The sequence below is a fragment of the Panthera uncia genome, chromosome E3 (genome assembly GCF_023721935.1).
Source record: "Panthera uncia isolate 11264 chromosome E3, Puncia_PCG_1.0, whole genome shotgun sequence".
NCBI lineage: Eukaryota > Metazoa > Chordata > Mammalia > Carnivora > Felidae > Panthera > Panthera uncia.
The window spans coordinates 25,687,287-25,703,412 of NC_064815.1; the positions used below are offsets into that span (position 1 = coordinate 25,687,287).

The 16,126-nt window shown below is 56.8% G+C and overlaps 1 protein-coding gene across 3 annotated transcripts in view; it reads right to left on the bottom strand.

Moving 5' to 3' along the window:
* The window catches only part of CUX1 (cut like homeobox 1), a 365,928-nt gene that overhangs the window by 27,291 nt on the left and 322,511 nt on the right, over positions 1-16,126 (bottom strand). The window contains exons 21-24 of one of the 3 annotated variants that reach the window (XM_049638798.1): positions 15,602-15,904; positions 11,501-11,689; positions 5,580-5,844; positions 2-358 (exon numbers count right to left, since the gene is read on the bottom strand). The exons of the other annotated variants lie outside the window; for them this stretch is intronic. Coding sequence (XP_049494755.1) covers positions 2-358; positions 5,580-5,844; positions 11,501-11,689; positions 15,602-15,904 — 1,114 coding nt within the window. The remainder of the gene's footprint in view (position 1; positions 359-5,579; positions 5,845-11,500; positions 11,690-15,601; positions 15,905-16,126) is intronic. 3 annotated transcript variants of the gene reach the window in all.

Below are 16,126 nucleotides of genomic sequence, written 5' to 3' on the forward strand. Positions count from 1 at the left end.
AGGGGGCGGCGGCGGCGGCGCCCGGGGCCGGCCCTCGTCGTCCGCGTCGTCCGGGGCCGGGGCCCCCGAGGGCGGCGGATGCGCCTTCTCCGCCGGCCTGGGCGGCTCCTCCCGCTCCTCCGGGGCCGCGGCCGCGTCGGCCGGCCCTCCCTGAGACTTGGCGGCGGCCGCGGGGCCGCCCGACTCCTCGGCGTCCGCGGCGCTCGGGCCCTCGGCGGCCTCCACGCCGTCGCAGCTGTCGCCCTCCGAGCTGGGCGCGGCTCGGCCGCTTCGGGCCGACGGGGAGTCGCTGGCCCCGGCCTGGCCCTGGCTCCCGGCCTGAATCTCCTCAATGAACAGTTCTCTGCGGATCCGAGACCTGCGAGACACAAGCGGAGCGGCGCCGTGAGCAGGGGGGCGGCCGTGCGCGCGCTCGGAGTCGCGGGGGGACCCCTCCCCGGCCGGGCAGGGCGTCACCCCCCACGCCAGGCCCGGGCCTCGCCCCCGCCACCCTCCCAAGCTCAGTGCCTTTGCCCGAGTCGCCCCTCGGGGCCAGGGCCAGGCCCCTCTTTTCAGGGAGGATGGCGCGCCAGTGTTACTGGTTCGATGGCACTTTTCCTGCATCTCCTGTCCCACCCCACCTCCAATCGCGCTGTGAATGGCGCGGCCCATCCTTCGCGCACCCCAGGCCCGGCATGGTGCTTGGTATGCGGTCTTAAATGAGGACTGAACTAACAAATGGAAATGCAGAACGGGCCTGTCCTCCCCGGGACTTTGGGTAGTCGCCCAAAGTGTCTGAGCCACAGGTCAGGGGTCAGGGCCCGGGCAGGGTTCTCCCAGATTACGTTTCAACCAATTCCCTCCTTTCAGAGGAGACCAGGGAAGGGTCACTTTTGAACAAGCAGGAAGGAGACCAGACACGTGCTCCAACACAGCAAGCGTGTTATAATCAAGCTCCCATACTTTGTCGGGTGTGAAGGGAACAGCTGCACACCTGCCCTGGCTGTCCCTGGTTTGGGACGTCATGAAATGGCTCTTGTTAAGTCTGCTTTTGGGCCTGCGTTTCTCCTTCCACCTTGCCCACTGTACTAGGCTCGATGAGAAGTCTCTCTAGGTGGTTCCAAAGAGCTGAAAAAGCCCCTGATTAATGTGCCAACTGTTAGTGGAAAAGCATCCTCAGGTCAAGTCAGCACTAAGCCCACTGTCTTGCAGAAAGAAACCGGGCCTTGGGCTAGGCATGCATAAAAATATTTTCTGCAGTACATAGACCCCAGTGAAGGTAACCTGTTTTGAGAGTCCACTATATGCCAGGTCTTGTGTTGGGGGAGGGCAGCGTTGAAGCCACCGGGAATCTGGCTGTAGTTTAGTCCAGTGTATCAGAACCCTGATGGCACTGATGTGTCAACACTTATTTGCTCCCTGCGGAGGACTCTTGTCCGGAGGATGGTTTCTGAGCCAGAGCTTCAGGGTGAGGTCCTAAAGCACCACCCCCCCTCCCGAAGTTCCCAGGGGGGTAACAGAAGACTTCCCTCCCTCTCTGGGCTCCCACGGGAGCCTATGAAGTGGGAGCCCCTGCCGTCAGGTTCCTGGATGCTGTGCCGTGAGGGCAGGCCTGTCTGCTGCCTTTCAGGCCCCTTGGCAGCCAAGAATGCCAGCCGGGGTGAACACCTAATCCCATCCCACCCTGGCTGGGGAGGTGGGAGGCCAGACAGGCAGACCTGTGGGTTGTAACTCTGAGTCCCAGGGGTAGACTGGCCCCAGAACGGAGCACAGGCTCTGTGGAACCAGGCAAACCTGGGTTTGTAAACTTACTAGCTCTGCAACATGGCAAAAATTCCTGAACCTTTTGGAGCCTCTCCGTATGATCTGAAAATCATGGAGAATAGTTTCTTCCTTGCAGAGATGTTAGGAATAAAATATTAACGCATAATATGGGACACAAAGTAGACCCAGAAAAAAAGGGCACTGTGCTGACCATCCAGCTGCCTTTTGAATGCCACAATCCCCGTTGTAAGTGCTGAGGCTGAGGTCAAGGGGCTGCGGGGCGGGAAGGGACAGCTTCATGCCTGTGGCCTGGCATCCTGGCCGCCCCCCTCCGCAGCTGGGTGAACCCGTGTAACCTCTGTCTGGAAAATGGGGCCAGTAGCACCGCACCCCGCTGCCGATCAGAGGATCCGATGAGACAACACACATGATGCTCCCGGCTCGGTGCCTGGCACACATTCTATGCTCAGGCGACAGGAGACATCATCTTTCCTCGCCTAGATTTGTCTCCGCGTCTGTGAGGAATATCCTCTTCTGAGCTAGAAACACCAGGTCCCGGGAGCAGAGAGCCATGTAAGGCGAGGTCTGCAGGGCGCCACGGTATTTAGGGTTCAGAAGAGTTTCTACTGGGGGACCTGTTCTTCCGGGAGGAGACCAGGTGTCCTGTGACACCCTGTTCCGGCATTCCTGGCCCTGTTCCCGGGCAAATGGTCACCCTAAGATACTTCTAATTCCTTGAGGGTGAAATGGTAAGAGGAAGCAAAGTTTTACTCTCTTGATGGGGGTGAAAATCGATCTCCAACCCCCCCTGCCCCACCACTATTCCCTGTGGGTTCCCGTGGGCAGGAGAAAAAAAAAGTCAACTTCTCCTGTTTAATTAACTCCTGCAGAATATGAGAGACATCTCCTCCCTTAGGAACTCAGTGTGTGTGTCAGGGGCCTGGATGGCTCAGTCTGTTAAGTGTCTGACTCTTGGTTTCCGCTCAGGTCACGATCTCCTGGTTTGTGGGTTCGAGCCCTGTGTCCGGCTCTGTGCTGATAATGTGGAGCCTGCTTGGGATTCTCTCTCTCTGCCCCTCCCCTGCGTGCTCTCTCTCTCTCTCTCAAAATAAATCAGCATTTTAAGAAACAAGGAAAGGAACTCTGTGCATGTGTGCTAAGTGCTGCTGTGTGCCAGTTCTTGTAAGAAGCTCTGGGGTCTACTGGGCTGGTCTCTGCTGGTAGCATTTAGTTAGAAGAGCTAAAAGCCATGGAGGGGGTGTGCTCTCTGTCTGAATCTCTGCTCTGCACTCTGCCTCCCGGGTGACCCAAGTGACCTCAGTTCTTGGGGCTTTATGCCAATTCTGAATGACCTGGTGCTCACTTCTCATCTGATCTATTTTGTGGCTTATAAAATTCTTCTCAGTTCTTTTGTCAAGACCCTGCACATCTCCTACCTCTTGCAGAAGATCTTTCCAGATCTTGGCAGCTGAAGTGAATCTCTGCCCCAGGTTCTTCCGTTTGTCAGCCTGGCCAGCTTTGTTACGGTTATTTTTGCAAGAAAACATTTACTGAGCATCCACTCTAGATCTGCATCTGAGCTCATTTCCTAAGTTTTGAGGTTCTCTTCCCCCTTCTCCTCTCTCCCCCTTCTGTCTTTACTTTTGTGGTGTATGGTTGACCCTGCTGCTGTTAAACGCACACATGGGGCGTCTCCACAGTGAGCAGCTGACCACCTGTACTGTGATGGGCGTTACACAGTTGTCAGGAAGGCGAGTGACCAAAGCTAAGAAACCGGGCGAGAGCGTGCCCCGGCCAGGAGGCAGTGACTGTCGTTCAGCTGAGGCCTGTAGGGGAGGGTCTGGGGAACGAGGTGACCCCAGCAGGGCCAGGGGAAATGTTTTGGAGGTGTTTTGGGTAACAGGTGGCAACCCGACCCAGTTAACTCCGCCGTCTCCAGGGTTCCCGTGCTTGCACTGAAGTGGACGTCGCTTGGGGCGCCTGGGTGGCTCAGTCAGTTAAGCGTCCGACTCTGGCTCAGGTCATGATCTCAAGCTTTGTGAGTTCAAACCCCTCAGAGCCTGGAGCCTGCTTTGGATTCTGTGTCGCCCTCTCTCTCTCTCTCTGCCTGCCCCCCCCCCCCCCGCCATGCTCTGTGTGTCCCTCTCTCAAAAATCAACATTAAAAAAAAAAAGCGAACATAGTTGCAGAAGACCCAAAAGAACACATTCGAATGCACCTTTGTGTCTAGAAAGTAAAAATGGGATTGCATAACACCTGGTGGGGAGAGGCTCCGGTGACCCTCTGCCCAGGTTTCCGTTCCTTCTCCTTCATTTCACTTGTTTCCCGCTCTCAGAGCTTCCGTCCAGGTGGAGGGAGCTCCACCACTGCAACTGCTGGCCTCGCTCTGCCTCTGTTCTTATCTCGTCTGTAGACCGAGGATGAATAAGCTGGCTGTGCTCAGTTCGTGTACTGTCTTTGTCCTCGCGGGAGCCAGGCCGCGCCTGGGAGGCTGGCTGGGGACGGTGCTGCCATCGTGGCTCCCCTTGCCTGGTTCCAGCGGTCAGGCAGCAGGTCTGTCTGGCTCTCACACTAAGCTACAAATGCTTACTTAGCTTTCACCGGCAATAAAGGTACTGTTTTGGGTCCCATCTAATATTTTCAAAGTCCCCACTTTGTTTAGCACCTGGTGGGAGGGGGGTGGTTACCAGGGCGGCTTGGGAAGCTGCAGCAGAACCTAACAGCTAAGGCAGGGCCCAGTCCGAGACACCAGTCCCTGTGGTCCCCGGCTGCTTGGGATATACTCTGTTGCCCGACACCTGTCTCAGGTGGGTAACCATGAGGGCTCCGCCCGCACTGGCCACGTGCGTGTGCTTGTCCCCTGGGTAGAACCAGGAGCCCCCGACTCAGTTTTGTTGGGCCCTAGAGACAATGATGTTCTGATGACAACCAGCAGTTTGAGACAGTCACTTCAGGGCATTAAACAAGCAGGGATTTCCATCGGGCCACCGGGAAGTCCCGGTTTCTAGCGGCAGGAAGTCTTGGTTGCAGCTACGATCGACATGCATTGTGTGTCGGTGTCATGACCTAATCCAAACATTTTACCCCAGTCGGCTTCATTCTACGGGAGAGCACTAGGCCCTAAGCTGACATGCCTCGGTCAGGTATTTAGCCTGTGTGAGTTTTATGTCTTTCATCTGTAAAATGCAGGTAAGGGGCACCTGAGTGGCTCAGTCGGTTAAGCGTCCGACTCGATTTCGGCTCAGGGCTTGATCTTCTGGTTCGTGGGACGGAGCCCCATGCCGGGCTCTGCAATGACGACGTGCAGCTTGCTTGGGATTCTCTCTCCTCTCTCTCTCTCTCTCTCTCTCTCCGCCTCTCCCCTCCTCGTGCACTCTCTCTCTCAAAATAAATACTTGGCTCAGTGTCTGGAGATCTGGTAGGTGCTCAATAAATCTCATTAATTTGACTGGATTTAGTTCATTACGAAACAAATCAGGCTGATTTGGAAGACAATGCTGTAAAAGAACCTTTGGGCCTGCACTAAGACATGCTCGCTGCTATGGAACCGCGGCCGCCTACACTCTCCCTCACTAAGTGATCTCGTTTTCCTGGCACAGCAGACAGACGTGGATTGTCCCTAATGACGTGATCCTCCACCTTGGGAGCTAAAAGCTCCAACGAAACATAAAAAGCCAAACTAACCGACCCAGCACCAGGCTTTCAGTCCCCAGCCCGCCAGGGCCAGGTCCCCAGCACGTCAGCCCGCTGCACCGTTCGTGGCCCTTCCCTGCGGGACAGACGGGCCGCCTCCCAAGGGCTGAGGGCGCCGAGGGCCGGACCAAGCCGGGACGTACCTGTAATTGTGGAACCAGTTGATGACGGTGCTGGTTTTCAAGTTGAGCTGGGTGGCGAGTTCCTCGATGGTTTTTGGTGACGGGTATGGCTTTTGCTGATACGCTCGCTTCAGAGCTTCCTTCTCTTCAGGAGCCAGCACCACGCGGGGTTTCTTCAGCTGGTGCTGGGGCTGCGGGCTGGCGCCCTGGCTGTAGTCGATGCCAACGGAGGGGGGCTCGCAGGGCTGGCTGTCGCTGACCGAGCTGTGCCGCCGCTTCATGTAGGCTGAGGGAGGGAGAGAAGGCGGATTGAGGTGCAGGCCCAGCCGGGAGATGAGCCCGGGCCCCTGACTCCCAAGAGCGCCACGGGGCGCTGCCGGCTCACACTCGTGTGTACGTCGTGGCAGCCGGCCGTTCGGCCCTGCTCTTCCAAGAGCGTCTCGGAACCCCTGGGCCAGAACCTTTCTGAAACCCAGCCCACGTTCGCCAAGCGCCTGCTCTGTGGGAACACGACGTCGCCGGCTGGCCCTGCCTGGCGGCTCAGTGGGGGACGCGGGGAAGCGTACCGGCGACCCCGGGGAAGCGCGGTGAGGGAGATACCAAGGGAGGGAGGTACCCAGCTCAGCCCGGGGAGGGGTCAAGGGAGGCTTCCCAGGAGAGATGGTGTTTAAGCTGGATCTTGAAGGCCAAGGGTGATTAACCAGAAAAAGAGAGGATGAGGTGGGAGGCGGTAGGAGACTATTCCGGAAAGTGGGACCGGCAGGTGTAAAAAAGAGGGCACAAGGGCACGAGACGGCACAATTCCAGAGTGTGTATGTGTGTGAGCGTGCGCGTGCCCGCGTGCGCCTGGGGTGTGGAGGGGGAGGGAGGAGCCGGAGAGACGGGCAGTGCCGGGGTAGGCTGGACGTTTGGACTTTACCTCAGAGGCAGAGGGAAGGAACGAAAAGGTTTTAGTCGGGAATGGTCTGATCAGCTGCATGCGTTTCGGAAAGGCTGCTCTGGCTGCAGTTTGGAGGATGGAGCGGATGGCAGGGCTGGCAGGAAGGTGCTCCGTTAGGAGGTAAGAATGAAAAGGACCTGAACTGGGGCAGTGGTGGTGGGACTGGAGAAAAGTCCAGAGGGTGTGGAGATGGAAAGGGCCAGAGCTGACAGGACGGTGGGGGGAGTGGGAGTGGGGGGACTGACGCAGGAGGGGCTGAGGAGGGCGGAGGAGCCCCCGGTCCCAGGCTGGGAAGTGAGGAGGGTGCTCGTGTCTCTGGGTTGGCGCCACGGAAGAAGGGAGAAGACGGTGGCTCGTCTTGGAATTGTGGAGTCGGAGGGGTCTCTGGGTTGCCCACCTGGAGATGGCCTGTGGGCAGTGAGACAGGTAGGTAGGAAGCCTAGAAGAACGGCTGGGCCAGAGAGAGGGATTTTGGACCACAAGAACACAAACTGTGGTCGTGGTCCGTGCCGTCGGTGAGAAAGATGGGGGCTGGGAACGGAACCCTGGGACATCCACAGGCAGAGAGCACCCCCACGAAGAAGCAGCCACGAGGGATCCAGAGATGGGAGGAAAACCAGGAGACAACGGTGGGAGAGAGGATGAGATCTACAGTGTCAGTGCTGCAGTGAGTCTGACAAGGACCCCGGAGACCCTCTGGCTTTAGGAGATAACCAGAGACTGGGGGGAGCAGGCAGAGCAGGGCTGTGGGAGCAGAAGAATCCAGGTGGCTGTAGGCCGAGTACCGAACGGGAGGTGACGAGGTGAAGGCAGTGAGCACGAGTTGCTATTTTAAGACGCCTGAATGTAAAAGAACAGCGAGAGACAGGATAGTTTCTAGAAGGGCCGAGGGTGGATCTGAAGCTGAGAGCGAGCTGATCGTGTTTCCAAGCGGAGGGGCGAGAGCTGGCGGTACAGGTGAGAGAGATGATCGCTGCAGGTGCACCAGAATGGCGTCTGAACAGGACAGGCGGGGAGGGCTGGAGGTACAGACGAGCTTAGAGGGGCTGTGGCGGGGAAGGCTGGTGGCTGGCGTTTTCCTGCTGAAGTAGGAAGGCAGGAGTGATGATCTGAAGTGATGGGAAAGGAAGGAGTCTTGGAGGGGTAGAGGAGAGCGGTGGAGAAAACAGGCAGAGCACGGACCCGAGGTTGGGATCTGCAGGGGGACGGGGAATGGGAAGGCGGGAGAGAGACGGCTGTGTCTGGGACAATGGCAGGAGGAGGTAAGGGTACCAGGTGGCAAAATGATGGGGACAAGGGTGGGAACAGGGATCGGCGGGCCTGGAGGCAGAATGAGCCATGAAACATGAGAGACATGGAAAGACAGAAGGACAGCAGAACGTGGTCAGGGGGTGGGGTGCCTGAATTTGGTCTCTGAGAAGTAGAGTAGTCGTGGGTGACAGCAAGACTTGGGGAAAAGCCCATGGTTAAGGAGATCAAAGAACTTGAGGCCTGGCCCTGGACGGGGTCTGAGGGTCTTAAAACACCCCTGAATGAGGTGGGACGTGGGTACGGAGGAAGGCAGCAATCCAGAGGCCATGGTCTTGAGAAAAAGTCCAGTAGTGCGGGGCGGGGGGGGGGGGGGCGGCTGGAGGGGGCTCGGCGCTTCAGGGAACATGCACCTGCCCTGGGGGACTTGCCCTTGCCCTTGCTTTTGGGGACAAGCAGGGTCCTTGTGCCCTTGATATGGCTTTTTACTGTGGAAGGACTGCAGGGGGGAGCAGTGGGCAGCAGTGAAGTAAAGGGGACGCGCCTTCAGATTCAAGTTCTCTGTTCTCTCTGTGCTGTTGGGGCTTCATCTGCCCCGTCTGTCCTTATGCATCACCTGTCCCCAGCTATGCTTCAAGTTAAAAACCATTCGGGTTTGAGCCAATAAGTCATCCATAGTGATCTTTCTAGTGGATTAGCTTGGTTGGAATAGAGTCTGCAAATCCTTGAAAACTTCTTAAAACTGATGGAAGACGGGAGGTAATATTATTGAATAGGAGGAGCGGAGTGGCCAACATCTGGGACGGGATCCTCCCACGTATGCGGTGGGAGAGGGGTCATTGCCGCCCCTGCGTACAGGGGAAGAAACCGAGGCCCGGAGAAGCGAAATGCTGGGCTTCAGGTCACACAGCTGGTAAGTGACAGGACTGAGGTCTGACCCAAGTCCGTGCTGGGCAGTGCTGCTTGCCTTGAGCTGCCTGATGGTGGCCAGTGCCCCGGCCCCGCAGCACGGGAGCCACCCTTCAGCAGCACTGATGTTCAGGTCTCAAAAAAATGTTACAGGAGAAGACTATGGATTGTCAGGGTCCATCTGTAGCCACCAGGAAGAGATACTGATGAGCTAGCCCACGCTGTACGGGCGCACGTCTGGGGGCTGGTGGCTGTGTGGACAGGTTGGTTCAAGGGCCGTCTCGTGAAGGGACGGAAAGCAGAAGGCAGATCAGGATGGAGACAAAAGTTTATGAAGAAGGAAAAAGAGCAATAAAAGATTCGAGCTAACGGGAGAAGCAGCAAAATCTTTCTGGAAGAGAGGGAAGCATGACGCACGTGTGAACCCCCTAGTCTGGATCACCCGGTGCTCACTTTTTCATAGAGTCCAGCCTGGGAGCATGATGGACTTTCATCTGCTTTAGAGGAACCCAACTTATTTTAAAAACTGTGACATACGGAGCACTTAGGTGTGCTGGTGGTTAAGTTCCGTACATTCTTTCTAATGCTCACAAACCTGAAGGAGGTCATATTACCATCCCCTTTCTACAGATGCAGAAACTTAGACTAAGGAGTTACTTAACCAACTTGCCATTTTGTGACTGACCTAGGACACAGCTGAGAAGGCAAATCTTCCCCCAAAGAAAACGAAAATCATACTGTCAGTGGCCAGAAAATGAGCCTGGTCTGCCGGCCGCTGCCACTGGGTGGACGGACGGTAATCGGCAGAAACCCCAGGGAAGTGCTGTGCTCGGGGTCACCCACTGTGGTGAAGGCTCCTCCAGTGAGCATCCCTACTAGAGGGAGAAGACAGTGGGGCCACAGCCGCTTTTCGGGAGCTTGGGACGTGGGGAGGGGCCTGGGCCTGGCTGAAACAGTAACTCCTTTGTAACACAAGATGGCGCCCAGAGCCCGTGCGGAAAGAGGGAGGCCTGTGCCGCCCCCCAGAGATCTACCTGTGGGGGCAAGGGTCCTTTCCTAGTGGCCTAGGAGAAGCACGCCGGGGAGGTAGAACCAGGGCTGTCCCCCTCCTGACACCTGCAGCGACGGGAGGCTGTGCAGGAGGTGGCCTCGGAGGGCCGGCCACAGGGAGGGGTTCCCCAGCACAGGGCGCAGCAGCCTCATGGAGCTCAAGGTGGCAGGCCCCGCCCCTTGACAACGCAGAGAGCTCTAACACTGCTTGGGTGAGCACTGATAAGTGTCGCAACTCGGTGATGGATATATGGGGTTCACGATGCCATTCTACGTCTTTATTTGAAATTTCCCCAAGGGGGAAATGTTAAAAAAACCTTTGGGGGTGATGCGGCACCAGGCGTCACATCACGTGCAGCTGCCCAAAGGGTCGCGGCCTATGTCAGAGCCGTGGCCTACACACTGGGAGGCAGGCCGGGGTCCACTGGAGGGCCCTGGGTGGGGTGGAAGGCTGCTGCCTGGGCACAGGGCCCCAGTGTGGCTGATTCTGGACAGAAGGCCGCACAACACACATCTGAGAGCACCAGCTTCAGAGCCTGATGGCCCGTGAGTGCGGGTGCCGGCTCCCTACTTATTAGGCCAGCGGTTGAAAGCAGACGAGTCTCATAACGCGAGGGCCTCATCTCTCCTGGATGATATGCCTACGCTAGACAGAGCTGTGTGGACTGAGTCAAGTTTGGGCACCGCGCCAAACAGGAGGCCCTCAGGACCCGAAGTCTCCGTCCTTAGACAAGGCCTGACCCCACAGAGCTCTGGGAAGAGACGTCAGAGGTGCCTGCTTCCTCCTGGAGCTCCAGCCCTGGCTGGGTGACAACAGTGCCACTAGGCCGGCGGCGAACAGCAGACTGCCTTGGTGAACTCGGGACGCAAGCCTGGGCTTGGTGCCTGGCCCCCGGCTCAGACACGCACGCCTCAGCCACGTGGGTGGGTGGTGCCTCGTTCCCACATCTGAGGGACTCGGGTTCGACCACTCCGTGAGCTCAGGCCACCGTGCCCTCCACGGGGAAGAGCAGCAGGTACCAGTACAGACCAGGAGACAGAGAAGACATTCCTTGCCACCACCAAGGTGCCCCTGCTTTGGGATTTCTCCCGTGTTGTGGCCTCCGGGGTGCGGGAAGGATGCCGATCAGCATCCGAGAGGGATCCAGATGCTCACGGAAAGAACAGCCACGCTTGGCCCTCAAGGAGGCTAATCCCACGCAGCCCCACAGCCCATAAAGTAACAGCAAGAGGGATCTGTTCTGGCTGGAATGTGCTCTTCCGGTGACCAGGTGGGGTGACCTTAACGGAGGCACCTGGCTTCTCTGAACGCGGGTTTCCTTATCTACAAATGTGTTTATAAATGAGCTTTCCGATAAGACGGGAGACGGAAGGCCCTGGCTGGTGGTCCACATGCAAGAGACAGAGCTCCCCAGGCGCCCAGCAAGGCAAAGACAAGAAACAAATGGGCCGCCACCGAGTGCTGTGACGCTCGCTTCTTGGTGGCCTGAAACAAGAAAAGGGCTACGCTGACCACCAGGGCGACCATGAGGAACTCTCAGAGTGTCCCCCTCAATGCTAAAACGTATGTGGGTTCAGTCGGCTGGGTAGAAAAGTCACAAACCTTCCCAGTCCTCTTAGGTACTCCTCCGTTGATAATTGTCAGAAGAGACCCCCCCACCCCCCACCTCCCCCTCCGCCTGAGGGCCCTTCGGCCACAGATCAGTGCCCTTCGCTGCTCTGGGCGAAGGCTTTAGAAGCGACGGCGCGTCTGTACACGAGAAAGCAACGAGCCGGGGCAGGCGCCGGGGCTTACCTTTCTTTTCCATCCGTTTCATGTCCATCAACTTCTCCACGTTGTTGGGGTCATTCAGCCATAGCTGCATCCGGACGAAGGGCTCCCGTCCCTTCAGACTGAGCTTGTGCCAGGGTTTTGGGCGAGCAAGGAGGTCGGAGACGGAGCCTTGGGTGAGCCCCAAGATGGTCTCCCCAAATAAGCGCTGACCTGGCGAGAAAACGGAACGGAGAGAGACGTCACTACAGAGACCCAGGGATCTGGAAGGACAAGGTTAAATTCAGGCACGGGTTGAAAGACCCAGAGTCTGGTCAGCTGGGTCCCGCCTCGGAGCGAGCACTTGTTAGAAAGCGCTCTTCAGCCAGACTTGTGACGAACTCCACTGGTGACGGAGACAGTACCACTCCCGCGTGCTGCTGGCACACAACGACGTCTCTCGCAAAAAAGCCTTCAGGCTCTGGAGGCACCGAGGCCTGGATGACACCGGTAGCGCTTATCAGAGGTGGTTAATCCCTCACCCAAGCTCAGGAGGTTAATAGCGCACGGGGAGCCCTCTCTTATACAACCTCAAACCACAGGGCTGTCTGGCTCCTTTCACGATTAGCAAGGTTATCCGGTCTTGCTGAGAAAACAGGCCACTTGACCCAAGGTCACAGCAGGAAAGAGAAGGAGAAAGAGCCCCTTAGCGTCGTTTTTCTGAAAAGCAGGCCATTTCCAATTCTAAAGTCTATTCCCGCAGTCTCAGCTGCCTCTGCTGACTGGAGCTCAAAGGCGATCGCAACCCCTTCCTCGAAGCCTTTTCTCCGAGGCCGTGGTGGGCAGCCCGCTCCCCAGGCCGATCAGAGGAAATTCTGCTCTGGAGAGCACAGCGACACCAGGGCTGCTGGGTTCGTCAGAGGCTTCAAGAGAAAATTTCTCTTCTCTGAGAGCCATTCAGCCTCGGGTGAAGAGGGGCTGGCACTTTTGAAGGCGCAAATGAGAATGCGGCACAACCTGAATGACCAGATGGGTTCCGAACGTGACTAACAGGACTTATTAGGCGGAAATGGAGACTGGGATCAGACAGGCCGGCGCTGGGTACCACACAGAGTAGGGAACACGACACCTGGGTCCCCGAGCGGCAGGGTGACCGCGGATGACAGGCTCATGGGCTCCCGTCTTCGAGAGGGCAACACCACCCCCTGTGCTCCCAGGGCAGGTGTGAGCAACGGTGGAGTACCTCCTTGTAAAAAAGCGGGGCTTCAGGGGCTCCCAGGGGGCTCAGCGAATTAAGCGTCTGATTTCAGTTCAGGTCGTGATCTCACAGTTCGGGAGTTCCAGCCCCGCCTCGGGCTCTGTGCTGTCAGCACAGAGCCCGCTTTGGATCCTCTGTGTCCCTCTGTCTCTGCCCCTCCCCTACTCGCACGCACGCACCCTCTTTCTCTCAAAAATAAACGTTAAGAAAAAAAGAGCAGGCCTTCAAGTGGAAGTTTACAGCCCAGAAAGCACTGGATTTGAGATATTATTATTTTTTGTTTCCATCATTTTCACTTAGGGATACATTTACCGATTTCGTAAACCTGTGGTTCCCTGCATTTCAACGTTTTTTTTTTTTTTTTTTTTTTAATTTATTTTTGGGACAGAGAGAGACAGAGCATGAACGGGGGAGGGGCAGAGAGAGAGGGAGACACAGAATCGGAAACAAGCTCCAGGCTCCGAGCCATCAGCCCAGAGCCTGACGCAGGGCTCGAACTCACAGACCGCGAGATCGTGACCTGGCTGAAGTCGGACGCTTAACCGACTGCGCCACCCAGGTGCCCCTGCATTTCAAACTCATAGGGCCTATAAGCGTCCTAAGTCCTCACCAGATTTTTGCTGTGGTAGTTTTAAATAAATTCTATCTAATTCTCATCTGGCAAATGAATCTCATTTACATTCCAAGGAGCTTGGGATGGTCAGGAAAGTGGATATATGTATACACGGCTAGTTACTACTTGCTTGACCCACCCAGTTGTATGGTGGGGGGGATTATTCTTGGAAACCTGTACTGCTTCTAGAGCTTTCGCAGCGGTGGCTCTCAATCATTTTTGGGTCACAGACCCACTTGAGAACCCGAGGGACGCTACCTACCCTCTCCCGATAAAATGTGTGCACGCACATACTCTGCTTATGATTTCCAGAGACTGACCCCCCGAACGTCTCAAGATCTCAAGCCAGAGGTTGAGGACGCCTGGGTCTGACAGCTGCATAATTCAGCGGTAATTTGGCCCCCTCAGTCCCCACTCAGAGACCCCCAGCAGGGGAGATGGGCTCTTCCTCGGAGAAGCTAGGACCGGCTAGAGCTACCACTGTGCTGGCTGCTCAGCTCCACGGTGGCGCTGCTCCGGAGCTCTTCCGGAAGTTCCTGCTCTAAGAGGAGGCAGTCATCTCTCTGGAGAAGTTTCACCCCTGAGAGCACTGATTTACGCATCACACGGCATTGGCGGTACATGCCCAACACCGGCTGAAACTCCAGCAAGGATGGAGACACGGACGGGAAGGCCAAGGTGGAGGCTTTCATGCTCGTGATCTCACGACTGCGACCTTGCAACTTAGCAGTGGGCTAACGGGCAGAGTTGTCTTCAGCTGCTTGCCCACATTTACAGAAAATGACACTTCCTGTGAGAGGGTGGGCGGCAATAAGATATCGGGCCTGCTTCTATGGACTCGTGATGGGACTGTAAGGTAGGGGAGGACCCAGGTCTAGGAATCCCTGAATATTTCTTTTTTTTTTTTTTTAATTTTTTTTCAACGTTTTTTATTTATTTTTGGGACAGAGAGAGACAGAGCATGAATGGGGGAGGGGCAGAGAGAGAGGGAGACACAGAATCGGAAACAGGCTCCAGGCTCCGAGCCATCAGCCCAGAGCCTGACGCGGGGCTCGAACTCACAGACCGCGAGATCGTGACCTGGCTGAAGTCGGACGCTTAACCGACTGCGCCACCCAGGCGCCCCAATCCCTGAATATTTCGATCATTGATGAACATATGGGGGCTTCACAGCCATTTCATTTTTGTGAATTAACTTCATTAAAAACGTTCCCAGCTGACACCGCTTCTTCCCTTGTTCTGGTTTGCACAAGCGGTGGGGTAGAGAACCTCAACCAGGCAAGCTGGCCACCTAACCCCCCCACCACACAAACTTCCCCAGACTTCATTGCTCCTTCCTTCTTGTGCTATCCCCTGGGAGAAACAGACACGCAGGGCCCCTCCGCAAATTCCAGCTGCTCTTCGGGGCTGTCTTAACACGCACCGCACACAACACTCTTCCTTCCGTTGACCTTTACACTCGGGAAGTAAGGACAGAGTGTTTGGGGACGGGCTGTTTCCATTCTCTGGGTGTCTACGACCAGGAGAATCCCATCTGGTCAATGCTGTACCATGGGGGCACGGAAGTTTAAAATGACCAAACACTCTTAATATTCCGACAGACAAAGCCACCGCCCGTGTGCCCCAGAGGCTTCAGAGAGAGCTGCCTCGGGTGGGGCACGCACGAAGCAAAACGGCCTGGGTCTGGGGCTGAGCCCCAGTGAGAGGGGTGGTGAACTCCGTTCCACCGAGGCTACTGCCTCCCAGTGGAGGGCCTGGGGAAGGGAGCCGGCTTCCTGGAGCAGCAGGGAGGACAGTAATAGACTATCAGCTGCCAGGCGCGGTGCGAAGCAATGGCTTCTGCTCATAAGCCCCCGTCGGGCATTGCCGTCCCAGATTTACAGGGGAGGCTCTGAGAGTGGCTTGCTCAGGATCACAGACACAGTCAGAGGAAGAGCCGAGACGTGAACCCCGTCTGTGGATTCTTCCAGTATGCCATCGGGATGCTGCTCCCGCCCGGCAGCGCCCGTGAGGACCGGGGAGTTGCACCGGGCATGCCCTGGTCAGGGCGCACGGGCGTTGGCTGAGACGTCCTGGTGGGCGCGCCACCAGGTCCCAGCAGGCTGGGACCGACCGCCCTCGGGAGCCCTGGTATTCACAACTGGAGGGTGTTTTATGTCCTTAGCGATGGCTTACAAACGTTTAAACTCACTGGCTGGTCCCTGCACCCATTCTTCCAGAAACCACCAGGAAGCCACCCGCCGCCCCCAGCGTGGCAGCCGGGGAGGGCACCTACCGAGGTTGTTGTCTGTCAGCACCTCCTTGACTCTCTTGGTTATGCCGTAGGTGTCCAGCTCGGGAGACATGGCCACCAGCTCTTGAATGCTGAGGGCCGAGTGTCCGGAGAGAGGCAGTGGCGTGGCGGGCTGGGAGTCTGAGGCGGGCGGGTCGCTGGGCTCCGGAGGCTTGCCGTCCTTATTCGTCTCAATGGGGGGACAGGGCTGTTGGACCAGTTCGGTCAAACTCTTCACTGATTCGCTAGAGCTCATCGGCGACTCGGGCGCAGGGCTGCAGCTGGCAGAGGTCTTTGGAGTGCTTTCTGTAATGAAAGGACACGAAAATCTGAGGCTGAAAATAGCTGTCTCTCACCATGAGCATTACTTTCCTTACCCAGGAAATATATTAAACGCCTGTGCAAGAAGACAGCATGGCGAGCTATTGGGTCTATGGCCTGAGAGAAACTTCATCTTCTGCATTAAAAAATGAAAAAACAAACAAACAAACAAGAACCCTGAAAACCGCAACAGAAGAAAAACTAGAG